The sequence below is a fragment of the Mercurialis annua genome, linkage group LG1-X (assembly GCF_937616625.2).
Source record: "Mercurialis annua linkage group LG1-X, ddMerAnnu1.2, whole genome shotgun sequence".
Lineage (NCBI taxonomy): Eukaryota > Viridiplantae > Streptophyta > Magnoliopsida > Malpighiales > Euphorbiaceae > Mercurialis > Mercurialis annua.
In genome coordinates, this window is record NC_065570.1 from 60907183 (window position 1) to 60932603 (window position 25421).

At 34.3% G+C, this 25421-nt stretch overlaps 4 protein-coding genes across 6 annotated transcripts; 3 read left to right on the plus strand and 1 right to left on the minus strand.

Annotated features, from left to right (window-relative positions):
- The first annotated feature begins 473 nt into the window (after positions 1 to 473).
- On the plus strand, positions 474 to 7451 carry LOC126657043 (clathrin interactor EPSIN 1). Of its 3 annotated transcripts, XM_050351670.2 has the most exons (12): positions 474 to 613; positions 715 to 765; positions 844 to 895; positions 1690 to 1769; positions 1870 to 1948; positions 2089 to 2172; positions 2295 to 2440; positions 2559 to 2810; positions 3226 to 3383; positions 3729 to 3925; positions 4481 to 4856; positions 6957 to 7451. In XM_050351670.2, the coding sequence occupies exons 2-12, from the start codon at positions 725 to 727 to the stop codon at positions 7184 to 7186; spliced, it is 1695 nt and encodes a 564-aa protein (XP_050207627.1). In that variant the 5' UTR covers positions 474 to 613; positions 715 to 724; the 3' UTR covers positions 7187 to 7451. The 3 variants fall into 3 exon arrangements, with proteins under 3 accessions (XP_050207627.1, XP_050207623.1, XP_050207631.1); XM_050351666.1 differs by lacking the exon at positions 474 to 613 and having other exon boundaries at positions 620 to 765; XM_050351674.1 differs by lacking the exon at positions 474 to 613 and having other exon boundaries at positions 620 to 765; positions 3229 to 3383.
- A 649-nt stretch (positions 7452 to 8100) lies between these two features.
- LOC126665346 (uncharacterized) lies at positions 8101 to 12949 on the minus strand. The gene is made up of 10 exons (XM_050358117.2): positions 12826 to 12949; positions 12260 to 12438; positions 11852 to 11983; positions 11704 to 11754; positions 11198 to 11294; positions 10369 to 10415; positions 9646 to 9862; positions 9281 to 9410; positions 9130 to 9172; positions 8101 to 8610 (listed from the first exon to the last, which is right to left on the minus strand). Exons 1-10 carry the CDS (start codon positions 12881 to 12883, stop codon positions 8533 to 8535), a joined length of 1032 nt encoding a protein of 343 aa, XP_050214074.1. The 5' UTR covers positions 12884 to 12949; the 3' UTR covers positions 8101 to 8532.
- Positions 12950 to 14559: 1610 nt separating this feature from the next.
- On the plus strand, positions 14560 to 20136 carry LOC126682750 (protein EARLY FLOWERING 3). Its single transcript, XM_050378505.2, has 4 exons — positions 14560 to 15268; positions 15792 to 16621; positions 18715 to 18766; positions 18882 to 20136. Exons 1-4 carry the CDS (start codon positions 15050 to 15052, stop codon positions 19890 to 19892), a joined length of 2112 nt encoding a protein of 703 aa, XP_050234462.1. The 5' UTR covers positions 14560 to 15049; the 3' UTR covers positions 19893 to 20136.
- A 758-nt stretch (positions 20137 to 20894) lies between these two features.
- Positions 20895 to 24509, plus strand: LOC126682758 (uncharacterized). The gene is made up of 4 exons (XM_050378517.1): positions 20895 to 21142; positions 22401 to 22508; positions 23085 to 23252; positions 24023 to 24509. Exons 1-4 carry the CDS (start codon positions 21041 to 21043, stop codon positions 24143 to 24145), a joined length of 501 nt encoding a protein of 166 aa, XP_050234474.1. The 5' UTR covers positions 20895 to 21040; the 3' UTR covers positions 24146 to 24509.
- The last annotated feature ends 912 nt before the right edge of the window (positions 24510 to 25421 follow it).

The following is a 25421-nucleotide window of genomic DNA, read 5'->3' on the forward strand; positions in this document are numbered from 1 at the left end:
AAAAATGAACTGTAGATTTTTTTTAGTCTAACAATTATCAAATTATAAAAAAAATTATAAAACAATTGCTAAGCTATAGTTTCTTTTACAAAATAGATATTAGCTTGTTTCCTAAAATTTGCCTCATCTACATTAGTAAACTAGTGTCCAGATGAGCAAGCTAGTGTTCATATTAGTAAGTCGATAACTGTTTTATAAAAATTACAATTTGATGACCATTTTATAAAATGATAATTAAATAATTGTTTTATAAAAAAGTTATATTTTGATAAAAAAAAATCTAAATTTTATAATTTAATAACCTCAAATGTATTTAAATACTATTACTTTATTTTCGAATGGCTCATTTCAAATTATCAAATTATATTTCTCACATTTCAACAGGGATAGCCAATTAATACCCAGTGTACTTGCCCAAAAAACAATCGCTTCGTTCTGTCGGACAGGCATTATAATTAACATAACATGCTAAAATTAAATAAAAATACATTTACACAACCAAAACAAATTGAAGAAAAAGAAGAAGAAAACAATTACATTGGCTGGGCTTCTTATCTTCTTTATAATACAATTTTTAATAATTGTAAAATCTTTTTAACATTTCCACTCAAAGGTACCACTTCTCCTACCTCCATAACTTTACAGTTGATAAATTAATTTACCTCAACAGATCTACTGCATAAATCAATTCCATTTTATTTTTTCGATTTGCAGATCGAAAATTATGGATTTCATCAAGGTTTTTGACCAAACTGTCCGCGAAATGTAAGTAATTTTTTTCTCCTATGGTTCTTGTTTTTTTGTTGTTGTTTGGAGATTTATCTTTGTGTTCTCCATTAACAGAAAGAGAGAGGTTAATCTTAAGGTCTTGAAGGTTCCTGAGATCGAACAGAAGGTATTAATTTTTATTCTTATAACAAGATTTCATTTCATTGTTGTTTGGTAGATTTATGATTGAAAATTTGTAAGTTATTGTTAATAGTAAAAGTAAATGACCGATCGGAGTTAAGATCTGATCATGATTAGTTAATGAATAACTAATGCTATTTTTATTTTTATTTAGTTCTTGATTTTATGCTTGAGATGATTACAATTTAATTTAAATTCTGTTTAATAGAAGTTCCACATTTGGGAGTATTACTTGTTTATCGTAATATTTTGAATGATTGGATGGCATTGGACTTGTCATCTTTGTTAGATCTTAGGCCATGTTTGGTTCATGGAATAGGTGCGGAATGGAATAGCTATTCCGTATAGAATGACAATTCTTTCCTTTGGTTCATGGAATAGGTATTCTATGAAATTGCTATTCCATGATTTTGTGGAATAAGTACTCCTCTCAAAAACTAATGAATGGCTATTCCATTTCTTATGGATTAGCTATGCTATGCCTTAGTCTATCTTTTGGTTCATGGAATAGCTGTTGAATGGAATAACTATTCCGTATAGAATGATTATTCTTTGCTTTGGTTTATGGAATAATACAGAATGCCTTATGGAATAGCTATTCTATTCCGTATAGAATGCCTTATGGAATAGCTATTCTAATTCCGTATAGAATGCCTTATGGAATAGCTATTCTATTCCATACTATTTCATTCCATGAACCAAACTAGCATTAGGGTTGATAATGTGATTTTATGTTAATCTTATCTTTATTGAGCAGTTTTTCGTTTATTGATGAAAAAGGTCTTAGATGCAACTGATGATGCTCCTTGGGGTCCTCATGGTACTGCTTGTGCTGAAATTGCGCAGGCTACTAAAAAATTGTGAGTTTGAAAAAGTTAATTGTTTTTTTCTCTTGTTTTGTGTTTAAGAAATTTGTTATTTTGTGAAAGCAATAATGACATGTTTCTCTTGGTCTATTAGCACTGAATGCCAGATAGTTATGAATGTTCTATGGACAAGATTGGGAGAGACGGGCAAGGATTGGCGTCTTGTTTACAAGGTAAATTTTTCAATTTTTAACTTTGTATTGTGGAAGCTTGAATAGTATGAGTAGAAGCTGTTTTTTGGACATCCCTATCCTTGTTGTCTTGTTGACCTTTCTGATGCCTGTACTCAAAATATGTGGACTACTTTGATCAGGCTTTGACTGTCATAGAATATTTGGTGGCACATGGATCTGAACGTGCAGTTGACGACATAATAGAACATACTTTCCAGTTATCAGTGAGTTCTGTTTGTCCTATTTATGTTTGAAGTTCTGTTCCTTTTTTGTTCATTACTATGGCGTTGGAAGTTAAACAATTAGCTGACTTGTGTTTTCATCTATTTCTGCTGTATTGGCAAAGTCACTTACAAGTTTTGAATATGTTGAGCCAAGCGGAAAGGACGTTGGACTTAATGTGAGGAAGAAAGCAGAAAATATTGTTGCACTCTTGAATAATAAAGATAAAATACAAGAAACCAGAAATAAAGCTGCTGCTAATCGTGATAAGTAAGTAATAAAGCTGCTGCTAACCGTGATAATTAAGTTTAATTGTCTGGTAACAGCATTATGTTTTTTGATTTTTTGCACTTCTGGTTAATTCAGTGTTGCATGCTGCTATATTTAGGTATGTTGGTGTTTCATCTTCTGGAATAACTCATAAATCAGGTTCAGCCTCATATAGCAGTGGCAGCTTCCAAAGTAGCAGCCGTTATGGAGGCTTTGGTGGTACAAGGGATAGTGATTATTCTAGGGAAAGTTATAAAGACAAGGATCACTACGGGCAGGAAAGGACTGAAAGGGATGCATATGGAAAATCACATCAAGGGGGTACTGGTGATGATGGGTACATCAAGAAGGGTTCTATACGTGCCGGAAGGTTTGGTTTTCTTTCATTGTTTGATTGAAACAACATTTACTAGACATGATCATGTTCTTCTGTGGACATATATAAAGATATGAATATATGTGGTTATGGCCCTTATGGGCGAATAGGTAAGTTTTTTTATATGATGATGTATGTTTACTACTGTTAATTTTGATGCTTGGTAACTGTGAGCTATATATGTGTTACGAAATACTTTTGTGATCCTTGTCTTGGTTCCAATGTATTAGTCATTTTTGACATAGTAATGTTTTACGTCTTATGGTGTGCCATTTTCTGTTTGTTAACATTATTTATAAGGCAAGTGACACCGCATACCACTATGTTCCATGCAACACTTATATGGACTTGGCTCTGATCTTTTTGTTACTTTTTCTAATTGGTGATTGCTTTCCTTTTTTCCCCTCAGCAGCAGCAATCAGAATACTACTTCAAAGTCATCATCCAAGATAAAAGATCCTTACATGAAAACTTCAGTTCCTTTTCAAGGCTCAAGTGCCCCAACAAGCAATTATGGTGATGATTTTGATGATGATGATTTCGATCCAAGGGGAACTTCCAGCTCCAGTGAGTAAATTTTTTACTTAAAAAAAGAAAATGCTGGGGACTTCTACACTTGTTACTTTCTTTGGTGTATATTTTACAATGTTACATGTATATTTTCGCAATCATTAGATTCATTACTATTTTAAACCTAATTGTGTCATCATATCAGTTCCTATTAGTTATCCTTTAATGATAGACAGTTATACTGTGCATTATGATGTGTCATCATATCAGTTCCTATTATCCTTTAATGATAGTCATACTGTGTGCATTATGAAATTCGTGTCTGATTGTAGTTTTATTAGTCCAGTGCTTTCTCTTTAAATGCTTATTCTTAATGTAGTTTTTATTTTTCCTTTTTGACAGAGTCGTCTGCCCAACCGTCTAACCAAGTTGATCTTTTTGGACAAAGTTTAATTGGGGACTTCATGGATGTACCGTCATCTGCTCCCCAAGAAACATCAGCCATGAATGGAAACTCTTCAGAGGTTGATTTGTTTGCTGATGCAACCTTTGTATCAGCACCATCCCAGGCTGAAAAGGCAGCGAGTCCTCAGTTTCAGGTCAGTTACCTTCCTGTCTTTATATCCAAAAATGATTTTGAATTATGATAATCTTGATCTAGTTCCCTTATACATTTGAACCTGGAGAGCTATTATGTCATTAAATATGGGTGCCTTAATGCAGGGATTTTCTTAAAATTTTAAAGATCTGGTCTACTTCTATGAATGGATATTTTTTCGGCATCCATGCTATAAGCTTTTAGTATTTTATTCTCTCTCCCTCCTCTCTAGGCTAATATTACTTGCAACCTTCCGCAGATGCTTGTTTAGTTGTTATATCACTTGGAGTATCCAATTGAACAGGCAATTTAGATTTTAATTAATTCAGTTTGAAATACTAGAGATGTGTGATTATACTTGCACAAAATTTGAAATATTACAGTTGTGTGATTATACTTGCAAAAAATTGAAATGCTCGAGGTTTATGATTATACTAGCATAGAAGTTGAAATATAGGAGGTACGGGATTTTACTTATAGAAAATTTAGAATATATGTATTCTCAGTAGGTCTAATGTATTGTTCACTGATGGTTTTGTTATGAGCATTTCTGCAGACTCCAGTTGATTTGTTTGCTTCCCTACCAGCTGTCTCTCCAACTATTGATTTATTTCCTACTCCTGATCCAATTGTGCAACAAGAGACCAAGGCTCAAACGTCTAACTCAACAAGCAATAACTTTGTTGACCCTTTTGCTTCAGTTCCATTGAACAATTTCGATGGATCTGATCTTTTTAGTGCATTCTCTTCTAGTTCCAATTCAGCTTCTGCAGAACCCACACAAATTTCTATAAATGACGAAAGCCTTAACAATTCTTATGTGAATGCTTCAGAAGTGAGGTCTCCAGCAAAGAAGGATTCATTCCAGGTGAAGTCTGGAATATGGGCAGATTCGCTAAGCCGTGGGCTGATTGATCTTAACATATCTGCTCGTAAGTAAATCTCTGTTTACCATTACTATTTGCTTTAGTTTATGGACAACCTCCTTTTCGATGAGGAAGTAGGTGTGTGCAAAAACCGACTGAAACCCAATTTTTAGACCGAACCGAACCAAGATAGTAGTGCCATTCGATTTTTATTTTAATTTGGTCTGGTTCGGTTATGATTTTTATAAATCCAAACCTAAAACCGAATATATAACATTTTTAATTTTGCTAAATATTACTCAGAAATCTAAAGTGTCCAAACGATATATCTAGTTATGGGCTTGTCTACAGTCCTGGGTTTGAAACCCAAAGTCTTCAGTTTTATCTCTTTTCTCTACAAAAATGAAAAATAACCACTGGGATTTGAACTTGGGACATGACACAGCATTTAAATGGGCTTCACCATCACACCAAGGTAGGGGTGAGCATTAAACGGTCAAAACCGAATAACCGAACCGAACCGAACCGAATTAATCAAACCGAATTATAATTTGAAAATATGGTTCGGTTACGGTCCGAATTTTTAAAATTTTGACTATTCGGTTCGGTTTACGGTTTTTACAAAAAAATAACCGTAATAACCGAACCGACCGTATTTAAAAATTACGTTGTTTTAAACTTTCATATACTCACATTTATATATTAAACTTGTTTAATTTTATAGTTTTATAATAAAAAAATAATAAATATAGATTTAATTTAAAGCACATGTACTCTCTAGGTTAAATTTTTCCATTTTTTTATTTATGTTTTAAAAAACTGTTTTTTTTTTATTTCTAAAAACCATACAAAAAATATTACGGTTTTCGACCGAACCGAACCGAACCGTAATATTTCGGTTTGGTTAATACGGTTTTGATATAATTTGGTTAATACGGTTCGGTGACCAAAAATTTTTAAAAAACCGAACGGTTTTGAATTTTTGGGCGGTTCGATGACCGAACCGACCGTTGCTCACCCCTACACCAAGGGAATTCAACTGTCTATTTTCAGTATTAACTGTCTATATCGGTTATCAACCAAACCGAACCAATTTTTTCTCCTCAATTCAGTTCGGTTTTTTAGTGGCTTTAAAAACCTATCAGTTTTAGGCTTTATGGTTGGTTTGGTAACCGAACCAGTGGATGCACACCCCTATGAGGAAGGGTTTTGTTTATCACAGGGAGAGTATTTCTACAATTCGAACTGTTAAACTTCCAGTTCTCCGAAGGTGCAAACAGTCTCATAGTGCTAGCAGTCGCATATGTTTATATTTGTGCTTAGGGTTGAGTAAAACCGTACCAACCATTAATTTGAACCAAACTGAATTGAAAATTATTTTGGTTTGGTTAAAAAGATTGATTTGGATACGAATAATTAAAAAAATTGAATTTTGGTTTTAGCTTGGTTTTTACCAGTGGTTAAATGGTATAAATAAATGAATACATGTATATATAAATATATAAATATAAATTAGTAAATTTTAATTTAATTACCATTATAAAATTTTATCTAAATTCGTATTTTTAAAACCAAACTGAAAGAGTTGTAAATTTTGGTCAATTGAACCAAAATTATAAATAAATATTTGGTTCGGTTTGATTTTTAGTTGATCCCTTAAAATAAATTTGACTTTAGATTTTATTAAACCGAACCAAACCATTCTCACTTCTATTTGTGCTATAGGGCATCCAGATGCCATTGCTACAAATTCAAAGTTTAAATGCCTATTTGAATATGTTGTCTAAAATGCATGAATGCATGGAGTTAGGGCTGTTAAGTTGGGAAGTTATCTGATTATTTGTGATGATTGGTGTAGTTCACTAGTGACTTGTCTCAAACTTGAAGGATGGGTATTGTTTTAAAGAGTTAATCCAGAAATCTCGCATTTAGATAGGCGGATAATCCTGACTAATTTGTTTCCATCTCTTGTGTTGTCAAAGGGTATATAGTTGTATCATGAAACTTTACTGGGCACTTTCTCTCTTAACTGCTCGAAACCATTTATGATGACTTCTAAATTGTAACTTGGAAAACATTTTGCTTAAACTTGCATACTTGCATCTGCGTGAGAACATGCTTGAAGGCCTGACTGTAACTATTTTTGTCATTTGATCTAACTTGTAGCTAAGAAGGTTTCACTAGTAGATGTTGGTGTGGTGGGTGATCTGACTGTTGGACACGATGAGAAGGAGAAGGGACCTTCAACTGCATTTTACATGGGAAGAGCCATGGGAACAGGGTCTGGTCTTGGAAGATCACAACCACGGCCAACACAGTCACAGCCAATTAGCGATGATGACTTCTTCTCGAGTCTGGGGAGCCAACAAAATCAATTTGGTAGTTTTCAGAAGTGAAATTTGCTATTCATGTGGGATTTTGCTCCTAGTTAATATTCTTTGCCCCATTTGGCTAAAAGACAATTCAAAGCATTGAGCATATTAGTATTCTAAATCTTGTTCATACATGAAAAACAACATTGTGATACTGTGAGTGGAGTTTCTTGCTTAGGTTATGCTTCAATTATTTGCAAGATGGTGCCTCTGTAAAGTTTACTATAGTTCTGGCGATCTGGCTGTTTGTTGCGGACCTTGCGGCTTATTGTAATTTTGTTTCTTTTCACTGGTTCTCTTGTTTCTGTGGGTTTTAAAGATGGATAAACTGTTGAATTCATTGTTTATTATCACTTTACTTTTACCATTATTTTCTTTAGTATCATACGTGTTTGTTTGGACCAAAATTTGAACTATACTTAGATCTACGACGTAAGTGGCAATTTGTCCCTTCAACTTGTAAGCAATGAACAATTAACATATAAATTAATTTTGTTGGCAAATTAGTTACGAACTTATTAATTATGGATCATTAATCCCATTTTGGCAATTTACCCCCTCAACTTGTAAGCTAATAGTTCCTTAAATTGACAATTTGCCTCCTCAACTTGTAAGCTAATTTGCTCAAATGGGGTTAATTGTCCATAACTATCAAGTTCGTGACTAATTTGCACACAAAGTTAATTTATATGTTAATTGCCCATTGCTTACAAGTTAAGGAGGCAAATTACCACTTAAGTCCTTGATCAACTTCTTGCCTCGGACACACTAGCATTTTAAAAGTTTAACGCTTTACCTGAAATGGAAATGAGAATCATTCTTCGTACTCCATAAATTTATATATCAAGTCAAATTTTAGCTATTTTAATCAAGAATAATATATTTTATTTTTAAGTAAAATAAGGACAATATACAATTTTTCTTTAATTAATATAAAATTAAAGAATAATATTCTTAATTAATTAAAACAATTAAGTGCGTGTTTAAGACTGGATGACCCATAGCTCATTTACATTCAACCATATGCCAATCTTAGACTCACGATGTGCCTTGGCAGGCATAAGATTTTGCCGATAAATACCAGCCAAGCTCGAAGGTAAAGTAATAACATCAATAGGTGTAGAATTTTACTCTACCGATTTCTCGTTGGATGAGTTCGACATTTTAACATCTGTATGTAAACAGCATCTATATAACAAAAAACAATGAGAGTCTGGGAGGTAATGCCTTCAGAAAATTCTAATACGGGGAACTTAAGATTTCCAGAAGATTCAGTTCGACATGAACAGCAGAATAAGAGAGGAGAGGAGAAGACTCGCAACCAAATACGCCCGTTCTAACATTTAGCACAAACCGCAAACAGACGTTTCCTAATAAATTTCCAGCATCCTCCCCCTCAGGATGGCCTCTGCTTTTCTCACCTGTCTAATCGGTCCAATTATGAATACCTGTAACAAAAATACCTGCATTAGGTACTAAAATGAAATAAATCAATGTTAAATTGCATATTTTCTGAACTGCAACTACTCTTGCACAAAAACTATAAATTCTACTCCCTGTGCCTCAATCTATAACAAGATTTCTATGCCTGTTGTTTAGAATAGTCCAATAAATAAATAAAGTCTTAAATATAGTCTATACCCTTTTATTACATTTTACTCAAAATACATTTCTCAAAAGATATTAATTAACGAGTGTAAAAGAGGAAGAATAAATCAAACATATTCCATATATGGAAGTTGTCAATTAGAATAGGATATTCAGAAAAGAAAGGTTTGTCAAGTAGATCGGAACAGAGGTAGCATATTACAAGGGATGTTAAAATGTTAGACTTTAACATATTTCTCAGTCATCGTCCTAGTTTACCGCACAGATAAGGAATGCAAAACAAATAATAAAAGAACTGGCAAAAGTATCCGCAACTAGATCAAGTGACAACTGTCAGTCAGAAAAGCTGAAAGACTTACCTTGTCAGGTGGACCCTTTGAACCTCCAATGAAAATTTCAGCACTGCACATAAATGACCTTAATGTAAGGAACAAGGTAAGAAATTGCTAGATGAAAAAACATAAAGGAGCATATGAGTTTGAGCCAGAGAGAGATATAAGAGTGATCTACTTGCAAGATTCCTTTATCGACAATATAGTGGCTCCTCGTTTTCCAATAATAAGCCCCATCTTCCCAGGAGGAATGTCGAGAACTGAAAGGATTTCTTCCTCTGGGGCACTACCATCGCCTATAACGTCATCTACACAGACAAAAAAATAACTGTCAGTTTTCAGTTCACTGTAAAACATTTATTTTCCAGGAAAACACCGGCAAAAACTTACATTTATTAGTAAACAATGCATGATGGTGTTATACATTTTCAATGCTTTTGTATAAACAATATTTCTCAATGAAGAACCTCATTTAATGTCAAAGATTGAGAAGAGAAAACCAAAGAATCGAATACACTCCTAGGTTGAGTTAGAAAATAGAACCTGCAATAGGCGGGATAGGTGGCCAGTCAGCACAGCTATTGTCAGTGATGCAGAAACATCGACAATATAATGCACCACGAACTGCTAGATACCGCAGTGATCTTTGATTTAGTTTCTTTATCATTTTATGATAAATGCAAAGAAGAAAACGAACATCATCCGTTGCTGCTCGGATCATTAATTCCGATAATGGTCTGTATGCCCAGAAATTAGGATCCTGATGACAATGTGGAGGACACAACATTCATGAGAAATTACAAACTAAAGGATACAGCACTACTCTGTGTCGTAGTGACACAATTAGGTGTCAGGCTACAGCATATTGCTTGATTTCTGTCTGCCAATTGGGATCATATATGGAAGAAAACGCTGCTTTTCTTTCTTAAGTCTCGGATGAAATAAGATCACTCCACCTAAAAGCTAATACTGGTCCAAATTCCAATGACACCATTCCAAATTATGCAATCTATAGCAGCTCAAACTCAAAGTTAACCGGTGTTTGAGAGAAAAAGAACTGAACAAGGAAGAAAGCGTCTCCAAGCTAGTAAAAATAACAGCTTACTACTATGTCTTTTAACCTAGGAACTTTAACAATAAATCAGGGACCATACAACTTTATAAAATTAAGATGAATGCAACCTAGATAAAAAGACGTATTAGCTTAGATAATCATAAAAAAAAAAAAAGAGAACTTCACAAGAATAACAAGATGTTTGGATTAACCTGTCGAAGGAGAATACGGACTTCTTCCTTCTCTAAATATGACATACCTGCATTCAAGTGCTCCATTTGTTAAATCCAAGAAATAAGGTGAATGCTATGCAAAAATCACAATTGACTAGTTTGTAACATTGGTTGGGCCACAGCACACCCAATCTACTATGTCCCATCCTATCTAAAGCATGAAAATTACAAACATCTCCCGGCATACAAGTTTTTTATTCTTTCTCAAATAAAAGAACAAAACTAATAGTCGTTGCAATCAATAACTGAAACAAATAATTTCAAGTTTAGGTCAAGGAGAAGAGAAAGTAAGATTAGAAGAAACATGGCATAATCTTCAAATTAGTTAAGCTTATGTAAAATAGGTAACTAATGCAATTGCAGCATGAGCTTTTAAAGCTGCCATTAGCTTCTCTCCACTCCCAGGAAAAGGAAAGTATAGTTAACATATGTAAGATCCAAATACTATAGTATCATGTATGTCGAGCAACGAAAGAAAACCAATTGAAAACAATTTTCCATAATGAGAATCCAATGCGAGTAATTTATACAGAAAATTTAAAACAACAATCCTGTACGGGTCAATGTCAACTGCATATAGAGACCACAAAAGTCCTTCCTCGATATTATAAACCTATTTTCTACCTGACAACCGCCACATGCACTTATTAAGATTGTGGGACATGATTTTAGCATGCATAAGCAGTGCACCAAAATCTAGAAACAAATACACAAATAATATAGCATTAGAGTATTTGTAAGAAATTTACATGAAGTTACACATCCTGAAACAAATAAATTCAAATGGACACCACAGCACATAAAATACCACAATAGCGTGGATCCGCAAGGAGGCTAACGAAGGATATATAGTCATTTGGCAACTTAGCACGTCCTTCTTGCTCCTCTATTAGATAATAAGCAATCTACAGGAAAATAAAATAGTAAATATGCAATCACTTCAAGTAGCAGTTGTAAACATACACCACCAGTGCATAATGTTCTGTTATGCATCCCCAATAATGCTTGACACTGGATATTTAACTACTAGTTAACCTAAGGTTCTGAAATACAAGTCTAAAGTAGCAGGATCACCTAAACCAGCATTTCTTAGAAGAATTTCTAGATATTCTATCAGGCCCAACAAACTTGACTTTGCTTCAAAAAGCTGATCAAACTTAACAAAGCAATCAATAATTTTAAAACACACAACTGTATCCTTAAATAAGTTTTTCTTCTTGATTACAGATGCTAGAAGGTCAAACAACAGTATCTAGCAGACTCTTAAAAGCAACGCTACAGCATTACACTGATAAACTTCTATATGTAGCTTACCTGAGTATCAAAAACATTGTGCAATTTGATGCCAAATTGGAAGTACAACGCCTGTAATATGACACTGATATCAAATATTGTAAAAAAAAAAAAATAACAGGTCATAATGCACATTTCAAACAAGCTTATAGGCAAAGTAAAGAGAGACCTCACTATCTCGCTTGCAATCATGAATGACTTTAGTGATGTAACTGGATTCCAAAGCAGGCTTACATGCTTTCACAAGCGTTTCTCCACCCTGAGTAGCATCAATTAAAAATATTGCATCTGGAAATGCAATCTGTCCAGCCAACATCAAATGACAAATCGTATCAAATGTGTAATTCTTAGGGCTTGTTTAAAATAAATGATGTGCAAGATTTCAACTGAACAGAATTATAAATTAAAACATGCCAGTTTTTTATTTTATTTTTTATGATTGAAAGAACTGGATTCCAGTAATAGGCTCCGTAAACATATGAACAGACTAAACAAAACTGAAATATAATTTGAACTCTTTAACATTTCTATTAGATGACAAAAACACACTCTTAAGAGTAAACTACGAATATTTTACCTGCATAATACAAAGAGAACCATGCCGACAAAGATCAACACCCTCGCAGTCAAAGCCGATAATCAAATGCTTATCAGGCGAAGGGTTAAGGAATTCAGGTGGAAGTTGAGAAGCCTTAGTAACAACATGGACGGGAACCAGCGACGTCTGCGCTTCTTGATCTAAGGGTTTACTGCCACCTGTAAATGCAACATCATAGCACAGCAAAACAATTACACAACCTCATATCAATTAACAATACTTCTTCCATTACTCAAACACATGCTGAAACTCGATATTCAATGTCCAGGAAAATAAAACAGATTAATCCAAACAGTAAAAATATCCTAATCAAACAATCACTAGTTTAAAATTGTTTATAATTGAAATAGATTCTATTTAAGTACTCACTAGTTTTCTTTAAGAGAAAAAAAACAATCTATTATTCATGGCAGAGAGGTGTAGTAAAATGAAAGGAGAGCACGTACAATTACATTTAATTATGGTTATATAGCTGCTAAAGCGTATGGTTGTAATCGAAACAAATTTCATTCGATAATCTAATACGGACAAATAAAGAGAAATACCGGAATCAGAATGGATAGGAATGTGAGTCTGATGAGAGGAGGAAGAAGAAGAAGCCATTTGATCGAACCATCCAAGCTTTTCTTTTTCTTCTTCTCTAACTTTTGCCTCGTTAGCTAATTTATTTATTAATTATAGGTTTTACCTTTTTCGACGAATTAAGTAACAATCTGCCCCTTTAACTTGTAAGCAATTACACATAAATTAATTTTATTAACAAATTAATACACGAACTTGATGATTATGGACAATTAGCCCATTTAAAAAAAATTAACTTACAAATTAAGCAAGCAAATTGTCAAGTTAAAAGATAATTAACTTATAAATTGAGGGGAAAATTGCCATAATTACTAAATTTATGTATTAATTTACCAATAAAATTAATTTATGTGTTAATTGTCCATTACTTACAAGTTGAGGGGGTAAATTGCTACTTAAATCCTTTTTTGACATCGTTTTGGAACGAACAAATGGTCATTTTACCTTCAACTTGGCAAAAGTATTAAAAAAATTCAAAACTAAAAAATAAGATAAAAAATAGCCCGAACTGGTCCAAACTGGCTAAAATAAATCCTATGCTAGCGTGGCACCTTAATTGGAGAATGAGATTTTAAATTTTTAAATAATGAATAAAAAATTTCTACAATCATTGACATGACATTTGTTGATTGGCCTCTTTCAATACATTTAATATATTTATAAAGTTATAACTTTAGTTTTTATATTTTGTTGGAAGTTATATCTTTAAATTTTATTTTATTTTTATTTTTCCAAATAATACTCCAAAACTATAATTTTTATTAACATTTTATCATGAATGAAGAATTAAATTAATAAAAATTAACTCATATATTAATAATAATATAGTCTAAATTTTAATTTACTATTATAACAATTATTTAAAATTATTTAAGTGTAACTTACCATAATTTTAAAAAATAAAAATGGATATAATATATGTTTATTAAAAAATGTATTATTTTAAAAAGAATTATTAATAAAAAAATTTAGTAGCTGAACTTATAAAAAAAATTTAGTTAACTATTTTAATAATCTTTGTTAAATTTATTTTTTAATTTCATTTTATTATATGCGACACTACGGCTAAAGAAATATATTTATTTATATCGCTGCTGACTTATTATGTATTTTCTCTTATAGGATTATCATGTCAAAATAATTTACTGATTTATAATAATAATGTGGAAATTTTTCAAGCTATTTTTATTTTTTAAAATCTTTAAAAATGATAAAACTTTCATCGGAGGCCATATTCTATTAATAATATAATAAAAATCAGTCCAACTCAGTCATGAATATAAATATATTTCCTTATTCAAAAGTATAATTAATATGTAATCAAAATTAATTTTTTATTAAATTTGATAAAAGTTGCAGAAGTTTATCAGTATTATTTTTTGGATCCTTAGATCTTAAATGTTTAATCATACAAAATATTCAAACCCCACCACACCACATACATACAATTGTATTTTCCAAATCATAATACAATTAACTCATCGTCATTATCCTAATGTATGATTAAGCCTAATAAAAGATTTTATCATCCACTTTTTTATTTTGGCAAATCTTTAAAGATTTGAATCAACAGTGACTTTTCATAGAAAAAAGGATAAAAAACAATGACTGGTTAAATAATTAATCAAAGTAAATGCTAAAAATAAATTAAAATATGGCAAAAACATAAGCCAGATCAGATTGAGGACACAAAAGAGAGTTTCTCGTCCTATCCGAAAGAAGGTCCCACACATGAAGCACTTTATGCTCTTTACCTTCTTAATTATATGCTCTGGATCTTCTTCTTCTCCACTTATTCTTCTTCAAAAAAAAAAAAACCCTAAAAATTGACCAAAAATCCCTAACAATTCATCCTCTTATCTTTATTCTTCTGACAAAGTGCTGTATTTTTAATTTCAATTTTTTAAACTTCTTTGACCTTCTTTTACTTCACTATTAATTTCTGTCTCAAGTTATAAAAGTAGAACCCGCTTTTGGCATCTGGGTCTTTCTGATTTTTTCGGGTACTAAAGGGTTTCTTTACATTGCTCAAAAAGTGCAGTTGGTTTTAATTACTTTGGAGGTTTGGATTAGGGTTTTTGTGGTGGGTTCATGAGTGAGGCAAATGGGTAATTGAGGCTTTTTGGGGATTTAATTTGTTGAGTTGATTGTGTTTTTGTGTGTGAGAGAGATAGATAGGTAGAGAAAATGAAGAGAGGGAAAGATGATGAGAAGATGACGGGGCCTATGTTTCCCAGGCTACATGTGAATGATACAGAGAAAGGAGGGCCAAGAGCACCTCCCAGGAATAAGATGGCTCTTTATGAGCAGCTTAGTATTCCTTCTCAAAGGTTTAATGGTCATGGTTCTTTGCCTCTTAATCCAAGTAAACCTACCAACTTAGCTCCTGCAGCATCCTCAAGCCAGGTACCTGTTTAAGTCGATGCGTGTTCTTTGATACATTAATATTTTTATGATGGATGTTGCTGTGTGGATATTAATTTTTGCAGGCATCAGAATTCTTAGTCGGGATATGATATGCTTTCTGAGAATTATTGTTGTTGATATTAGAAGTCTTATAATCTGCATTTGTATTTTGTTATACATAAATTACTTGTTAAGTTTCTTTGCCAAATTATGTCAAAATTGATATTATAGGGGCAAAGGATGACAATGAAAATTGAAGGGATCATTTTGCTTTCTTTCTCATAAAATTGTTACTGGTGATGGAGAAGACTATATTTGTACTCTAAAGATTTAGTGTTTGTACTACTGGAATGGGAACCTCAACCTGTATTTATTGTTTTGTATACAACGGTTTTATTTTTGCTCCTTCTTTGGATGTGCATGCTAGCGTTCATAGCTTTTCTGCTCTCTCCTGCCTGCATGCTCGCGTTAATACGAGTAATTTATCTATTATTTCTGATTTCTACGAGCATTTTATTTGCAGGGGAGCGGCTATGAGAGAAATCTGCGCTTTCCACTTCATGTTCCTTCTTCTACACCCTCTCATGTGCCTGAGAATCTCCATGATGGAGGAAACTTTAATTCTACATCACCACAAATTGAGCAGAGGAAAAAGGCGGGAAATGAAGATGACTTCAGTGTACCTGTATTTGTTCACTCTGGGATGGACCAAACTCATGGTAGAAGTCAGAGTGTCAAAGATAGGGAGAATACTTCTACCTTTAGCCAAAATAATTTGGGTCGTTCAGCAATGCAAATTGTTGGTGATAAGGATAAAAAGAATAGTAGTTCTAGAGGTTCCAATGTAAGACAGGAAGCAAGAGACCAGCGAGAGGCGTGTATTTCAAGTAAGGATCACTCAGCAAGTTTTCAAACTAAGGACAATATAGCCAGACCTGACAGTGCATCTCCTAATCCACAAAATCCATATCAACCTGTTGCTAGTTTTAGTAGTTTGCGCGAAAAAGATGTTTGTTTGCGACAAGAGGCTTCTGCTATGTTGCAGGAAAATGGTAGTTGTGGTGAAGGTGTTCCTGTATTGACAAGGGAAACAGAGAGAGGAAATGCTTCTCAGTCAATAAGTGACTCGCATTCGAGGGAGGATCTCAGTGGTCCCGATGAGCCTGAAATTGACAGTGAACATCATGGAGAAAAGACTTATAGGTCACTAAGATTTGAAAATGGCAACAAATGTGATGATGTCTCTGAGACTTCCATGGTGGATTCTGTATCAGCACTGGATATATCTCCGGATGATGTTGTAGGACTAATTGGTCAAAAACATTTTTGGAAGGCAAGAAGGGCAATTGTCAAGTAAGTCTTAAAAATATCACTGTATTCACAAATTCGAATTTGGGATGGTTCAAAATTATGATTGTTACTCTGATTGCAGCGACTGATATACACACTCATAAATGAAGCACGCTTTAGTGTTTTTTGGCTTCTAATTTCATTCTGCTCCCTGCCCTTATATTTATATTTGCGTATAAATGAGAAAAGTCGAGTTGAGAACCTGGGAATAATCATCCTGGATGCAGTTTATATGATATTTCTGGTTTTCATTCTCTTTAACAATTTTAATGAGGTTGATTTAATGACATCTTTATTTTATTACTGCATTTCAAATTCTTGATGCTGTTTGGATTTCTCTTCCTGCCCAATATACTTTAGTTTTTTTATGGTCTCTTCTTTGCTTCCATCTAATCTAATCTAAATAAAGGGCACCTGGGCACTTTCGGTTTTCTACTCTTTTATGAAATTAAGTTTGAGAAACTAGAAATTTCTATGGGACATGGACTTGATAAAGTGGCATATAGGAGCTTCCTCATTTTGCTGTTCTTGGTATAAGTACGCATACCTAGTTTAGACTGTTGAAATACAATATGGCATAGACTGATTGTCTGTTTTGAATGGATGAGTTGTGTTTATGCTCTATGCTGGAGGAAAATGTAATAGTGTGGGTGTGATGGTGGACTCCTAAGATCAGTTACATATGGCAGTTGTGTATCCAAAGGCCATCGACGCCTGGTGGATCATCATACAGCAGGGAGATGGAGAGTACTAATTGAGGTACTTTGCGCATGGTGCCTCCGAGACTGTGGATCATCTCATTGGCATTGTTCTTTCACATCTTTCTTTTCGATATATTCCTGTCTAGGTTGATGTTGCTTTATATTCCCTATTACCATTCAAGATTTTTCCCATCTATGGCACGAGGGCTTGGAGCAAGGACGCAAAGAGTGGTGTAAGAAAGTGTGGGAATGATTATCGGGTGAATTATGTGAACATGTGGAGCGGCGGGCATGGTAGCTGGCATACTTTGTCTCTTAGTTTCTTGGTGTTCTTACTTGGATTTAGTGGGGCTCATTGTTCTCACCCACCCATGCTTCTATGATAATCTTTCTGTATTCTGCTGCCATATGTAACAATGTCAATCTCTGCTAATTTAGTCAGTAATATATTAAAAAAGTAGTTAATGAGTTGTATATATGTACTTGTTGCAAAAAAGGAGCCCTCTCTCGCATTTAGCTTTCTACCTGATTTGGTTGTACTTGTCCCACAGATTGGTTTTGGTATACAAGAATGTACTCCATTTTCTTTTTGCAAGTTATTAGTGTATTTAATGCTTAAATGTACATGTATATAATTTAAATCACCGAATATTTATTCAAAGCTAGATGTTTTATACATTTAAGTTGTCACAGTAGAATTGCGCTATAGCTTGGTAGTGTGCTGGCACTTTGCATGATTGCAAAAATGCCAAAGCTTTGTAATTTTCGCTTTCAAAGTTTCCTTTCTCTTCCCTTTTTGTACCTTCTCGTGAATAGTGATATGATTCCTATGCTCTCAGTCTTATCTTTGTTATGTGCAATAATTATTCCAGTGAGTACTGATTTATGTTTTTTTATTTGAGAAATGAGTACTTAGTGAGTGAGTTGAAGATGGCTTTAAGGTTTTAGTTTTTTCTTTCCAGTGATGGTAGTGAGTGAGTTGAAGATGGGTTTAAGAGTATAGCGATGAATAAGCCTACTTGATGAATCCTGCTGTGAACCTTAAACCTTCTACTTGCCTTCTACCTGCAGTAGAAAGAGATAAGGTGCTCATACACAATGCTTTTTAGACAAGGTGCACTATGTTAATCGTAAATATCACATTTATCTGCATAAAGGTTATCTAGATGGTTCCTAACAGAGTGAACATCAGCATGTTGTACCAAAGTTGTGAATTTCAGAATTTCTGTTCAACCAACCACTTCCCGTGTCCTAATTTATGCTTTAATTTGATCTCTTAAGAACTATTTCATGTCGTTGAGCTGATCCTCTATTTCCATCTATATGCTTACTCTGAATTCATTTGCCAAACTTATGTAATTCCTGTTCCTGATCAGTTGTTGCTACTTCTTACAGTCAGCAGAGATTATTTGCAGTTCAAGTATTTGAGTTGCATAGACTGTTAAAGGTAAGATTTTCTTGATTCCTAGTTTCTTCTTGTTCTGAGATTGTATTCAGGGAACGCATTCATTCATATTTGATCGATCAAGAAGATTAAACGTTGAGCTCTTTTCTTTATGCAGGTTCAACGACTTATTGCTACATCTCCGCAATGTTTACTTGAAGAAAGTACTTATCTGGGGAAGCCATCTGTGAAGGACTGTCCTGCAAAGAAACTTCCTGCCGAGTATGTGGTGGCACCGCCAATGAATGTTTCCAAGTTCAAAGATGATTCTGAGAAACCCAATCACAAGTTGGAATGCTCTGCAGAGAATGCAGTTGGGAAGACATCATTCTCTAAAAGTGGTAGTCAGCCTTTAAATTTTATAGGCAACTCAACACCAGTTCCTATGGCTGCTGATCCCAAAATGGCTCCTTTGTGTTTCCATCATTCACTTGGACATCAATGGCTGGTTCCTGTAATGTCTCCTTCAGAAGGACTTGTATATAAGCCATTCACTGCTCCGGAATTTACCGGAGGAGGATCTGGACCTTATGGCATGACTCCTCTAACAGGGAATTTTATAAACCCGAACTATGGGATTCCAGCTTCTCATCTTCCCCATCAAGGAACCGTACCCATACCAGGTGTGCCTTCACCTGGTCACGGTTACTTGCCTCCATATGGTATGCAGTTCATGAATCCAGTCATGTCAGGTTCGGCTGTTGAACAAATGAACTACGCTGGATCAGATCCACACGGTCAATTATCTGGAAGAGGAGCAAACTTCAATATGCAGCATCAGAACTCTTGTAACGTGCCATTGCAGAAGAGAGGATCCACTCCGCAAGTTACTATGTTCCAAGCATCTAAAGAGAGTGAGCTACATCGAAGCACTGCTAGTAGTCCCAGTGAAAGAGCTCCAAGGAATCCTGAACGAAGAGATGTACTTAGAGCTCCAAGGGTTCCTGAACGAAGAGATGCACTTACACTGTTCCCAATGGATCCTGCTGGTTCAGCTCAACCTCAAAAGTCTGACCAGCCTAGAAGAGTGATTAAAGTTGTGCCTCACAACCGTAGATCCGCTACCGAGTCAGCAGCTCGAATTTTCCAATCTATACAAGAAGAGAGAAAACAGTACGACTCTATGTAGCTTGCAAGCTCAAAACTCTTTCTTAACTTGCAGATAATATTGTCTTTCCTTGCTATACCTTGTTAGAGTGGCACACTGTTCTTTCTCCGTGTTTTTGGTTGACCTGATTACATGTAGATAAAGCAACTGAAGAAATACAGGTAAGCAATGTAATATGAATTGTGTTGGGTTTCATACCATTATGTATACAACGATTTAAGGGCATTCTTGCCAGGACCTCCATAGTACAACTCGGGTTTGTCAATGTTATCTCCTATATAATATGTTCTGTAGCAGTTTGGGAACTTTAGGATCAGAGAATTTCCGCATTCTCCTTACAGTTCCTGAATCGCCTTCAGGATACTGTCCTTTGCCCATGACTGATGAGATTTGCAATCTCGTAAATATTGAGTTTAAGCAAATGTATAGATTTTATCCAATAATTTCACAGCAAAATCACATTTCTTATTGCTTGAGGTGGGTAGCCGTCCTTCGCCTGCATAAAAAGGCCAGTGAAAATATTCAATATCGGAACATCCGGTTTGATACGGGTGGTTGTATAGCATGTGCATTATGCCATGTCATTAGTTTATAAATGTAGCACATGCCACATCATTGTAGCTAGTTATCATGTGGCATGCGCCATAACATTGTGATCGTACTTGTGGCATGAACCGCACATAGCCGATGTAATCTTACATCATCAATAGCGGGCATGTGGCCTTATAACACTACACCATACTTGCGGACGTGTCAAATTCAACCTTGGACACATTGCCGTTGTCATCGACAGAGTACATGTGTCATATGCCAGATCATCAAAGTTTTATACACCTATCTTCCACGTCATGCGTATCATATGCCAAGATAGACGTTGGACTAATCAAGCAGCCACCGTGGGAGTCTTTGTTGAAGAGCGGGCTTGGGCTAGATGTAGGCCCAACCACCTATAAAATGGTCAACATTTATCCACTTATTCTCCATTGACAACATGTCATCTCATCATTAGTTTAAATTACTAAATTATACAGCATGGAAGCTCTAAATTCCGAAGTATAAAAACAGTCAAACGGACCTCATGAAAATCCCACGCCATTTTCATTTTTGACAACACAAAATCAGAGCAAAGAATAGAAGCTTGATACCGACGCTGAGATAAGGCGGTGAAAATGGTGAACTACATGCTAATGATAACCGCCGATCTCGATAGCATCACCAACCTCCAACCTCAGGGCGGTTGCGACGATGCTTCTTTCACTTACCTCTTCAAGGTTCTCATCACTCGATAGCATCTCTTCTCACTCTATTAATCATCATTTCCTTTTATGCATAGTAGCATCTGATTTTTTCCTTTTTTATTCTTTTCTCGTTTATCGCTTCTGATTTTATTTCAGTTCTTACTACTTTTCATTTGTGTGATTCGTCTCTTATTTATTCGAATTTCTTAATACGTTATTGCTTATAGATTCCTAGTCTTCTTTTAATTCATAAGCTTATTATAGCTCCTTGGACTTTTTTTCCTTTTAAAAATATTGAGTTCCTGTATATTATCTCATGTATTTTAGGTTTTCGTTTCAATGGCTCTTGTCAATACAGAATAACGTGCTGTACTTTTATTATAATTTCATGTGCTTCGCGGTTCTCGCATTGTTTGTTTGTGGATTTTGCCTTCTTTTGTGCTTAGTCATTTTCTCTGCTGCAAAATAATTTTAGTTTGTTTAGTTTATTTGTATTTTTAGGTTTTCAAGACTGTATTTAACTTGATCTGCTTTTGTTTCCATCTTTCTCTTCCTTTGCTCAGAATTAACACTAATTTTATCTTTTATACTGTTCACATACGTCATAGATCCTTATCTGCTCTCGTCTTATCCACATTTGTGTATACATTTTGTTTACTGTCATGAAAACTAGAATGTAACATTTGTTTTATTTCATTCTCATCCAGTTTGTTATTAATCTCAATTCATAGGTGATATCTCCTTCTTAGGTATTTACATACAGATTCTGCTTTGTTACTTTTTTTAATATTACTTTCGCTTCACTATTAGTATTAATTTCTGCTTTCTTGTTTTTCTGGCTAATGTTTGCTATCTCTGTTTGTTTGTTCATAATTTTACTTGATACATTTTTCTTTTCATACACTGTCGGTGACTTGGTGTTTGGAAAATCTAAAAACGAAAGAACTTAATTCTATAAACTTTAATGGTGCGTTTGGTTTAAATGAATTTTACAAAGTTTATTTTTAAATGAATATAGTTGTGTTTTGTTTATTAAACTATTACTTAATTTAGTTATTTTATAAGTTTTGTAGAATTGATTTGCAAATGAAATAAATTCTAGAGTGACACTGAACCAAATCAAGGAAGTCATTTTTCATATTGGAAGATGTTATGGCTGTTAGCCTGTTAGAGTTTATTTATTTTTCAAACAAAAATTGCAAAGCAATTAGAATGAATTTAATTCCCGTAAATGATCTATTCTAAACAATGCCTATATATTAATGCTCTTAGTGTTTTTTTTTATATGTAGTTGAAATGTGGAAGGTGCGGAGAGGTATCCCAGAGGGAAACATGTTTAAGCTTGAATGAAACTGTTCCTCTTCCTAGTGGCAAGGGAACTGCTAATCTTGTTCAGAAGGTAATAAACCTTTTTCTTCTGTGGATAAAACTGATAAAAGGAAAAATAAATGCCAGGAGTTACATTTTTTCTCTTTTTGTTGTTTTGTATTATTCATTTATTTGTGCCTCAACCAAGTGGAATATTATGTATCTTGTAGATTCCTTACAGCAACATTTTCGCTTTCTCATGTTGATTTCTTTTGTTTTCCTATTTCATTGCTGAGGAGAAGTCTCTCAAGTTTTACCCTTTGTTTATTCAATATGTAGGACTTTAAATTTTGTGACTTCTTTGAAGTTCTTGATCAGTATCATATTCTATTCATTTGAAAAGGAACCAAATAAAAAGCTATGATTTTGGTGAATCATACTTCCCCTCTATTTATAGTACTATTTGTTGCATCCCTTTTCCTCTCTGTTTGTGCGTGAATGTGTGTATATGCATTTCTATTGTAGGCTAGTAGCAGTATTTCTTTTGAGGTTTTAAGTGGCTGTCTGTTTGTGTTAATTGTAGAACTTTAATAATGGGCAGTATTTTAATTTTAAATTTCAATGTGCTAATGCTGAGTGATGCTTTTGTGGCCTTGGCCATCTGTAGTGCAAGTTCTGTGGCAGAGACGGAACTGTGGTAATGGTGCCAGGCAAAGGTAAACCACTGATGATTGAGTCGAGTGAGAAAGGGGAATATACGCCAGTGATGATCTTTGACTGCAGGGGTTATGAGCCTGAGGGTTTTGTTTTTACTGGTGAATGGAAAGCTGAATCTGTAAGCTTCTGATCCTGAATATATTTCGTCATTTCTAGCATATACTGTTTTCTAATTTATTTTTTTGCACATGCACATATCTGTCTTGCATCCACACTACTTGTCGAGCTTGCTAGAATTTAAGGCTTGGAGGTTGTTTCAAGTTTTCATCCTTGTTTTTAGTTGCAGCGAGGCATGAAACAATCACTTTTTTAAAATTGTTGTTGATCTGAATATCAAGATTGCATTTGACACCGATGATTCTTTGAATTCTACTTATTTTTTGAGGTTAAACTGCACCTTATGTGTGTTCTGTTGTATATTTGAATCGTCTTTGGAGTGGTGGATAGGAATATGAGTGACCTGTCTCTTTGCGTTCTTGAACTGTTCACTTTGAACGCTGTGATTGCCCTGAAAGAAATATTCCATGTTTAGACCTTTGCATTATGCTTTGGTGCAAAATGCACATGCCATATCCAATAGGACATTACTCCACTTGTCAATCAGCATTCTGTGTATATCTTGATAAAAGTATCACTACCAGTCCACCACATCCCCAATGACGCAGGATAAGGTCTTTTACTTTGTCTTTTTGCCATATAATATTAGAAACTAAATTGGGATATTTTTGAAGTGTTTGTCTATTGTCAGTTGAGAGAAAATAATAAGTCTTATTGCTTTTCAAAATAGACCTCTCTGGAAATATTTTATTACTAGAGTTAGTATTTATATGAAAAACATTTATAGACTTTGTATTTCAACTTTCATCTTATAGTATGTCATTTGTGTAGATTGCTGGGACAAAATTTGAAGGCATTGATTTGTCTGGTGATGAATATTCTGAATATGATGAGAAGGGGGAATGCCCAGTCATGATATCTAACCTGCGTTCTCAATTCGTTGTTGTGAAGTAGATCCTGCATATGTTTGTCTTGATATATATATAATAGAACTAACTGATCTCTTCTACTGAAAGTGTATCTATTGCGCATGGAACTAATGTCTGCTAGTTTGGTTTTATTTTTTCAAGTCTGGAAACACATATAGTGTGTTCCATGCTGTTCACTAATTAACAAGTCATCCTATTTTGGGATGTAAAGGTGCAATATGTTATCTGTCTGCACATCATACCATCATAATATGGCCATACATGTTGCAGAGCATTCTATTTTCAGGATCTTAGTGTTTTTTTTGTATTCTAAATGTACTTGAATTATTTCCATCACACTTTATTTTTGTTGTACGGAAATGGAAATGATGATTTGGAGTTCATTTAAACATCTTTTATGGCTTTATTATTTAAAACCTTAGCCTTGTGATAAAAAAAAAGGTGAGTGAAGTACAAATTGAAACAACGCGTCACTGTGTTTTGACAGCACAGAAGAAATTAGTAGAACACCAGGGTCGCCCTACTCGCTCCAAACGTTAAAATCAATTTGGGTAGGCATGATTTGCGCGTCTCATTTCACACACTAATTAAGCGTTGGTTGTTGGTTACTGGTGCCCATTAAGGCGGTGGTTGTGGGCTACAACCCCTATTTTTAAGAAAATTACACCAAATCACCCAAAAACTCAAAAGTTTATATAAATCACCCAACTTTTTTTTTTAAAAAAAAATCTCTCAATTTTAAAAGATTCTTTTCATCTCTACCTTTTAATAGTTGTGATTACTATTTTATCCCAATGGTGTATTTTACCTATTGTGTTTCCATTACACCTAATAATTTCTCCTCATTTTACATAAATCGGGCCAATTCTAACCGAACCACCACCGGTCATACCATTATTGGCCGGTCAACAGCCGGACCACCGCGGTCAACGCCGGTCAACCGCCGGACCATCAAATCACCCAAAAACTCAAAAGTTTATATAAATCACCCAACTTTTTTTTTTTAAAAAAAATCTCTCAATTTTAAAAGATTCTTTTCATCTCTACCTTTTAATAGTTGTGATTACTATTTTATCCCAATGGTGTATTTTACCTATTGTGTTTCCATTACACCTAATAATTTCTCCTCATTTTACATAAATCGGGTCAATTCTAACCGAACCACCACCGGTCATACCATTATTGGCCGGTCAACAGCCGGACCACCGCGGTCAACGCCGGTCAACCGCCGGACCATCGCGGTCAACGCCGGTCAACCGCCGGACCACCGCGAATTTTAGTTAGATAATTAAAAATTAAAT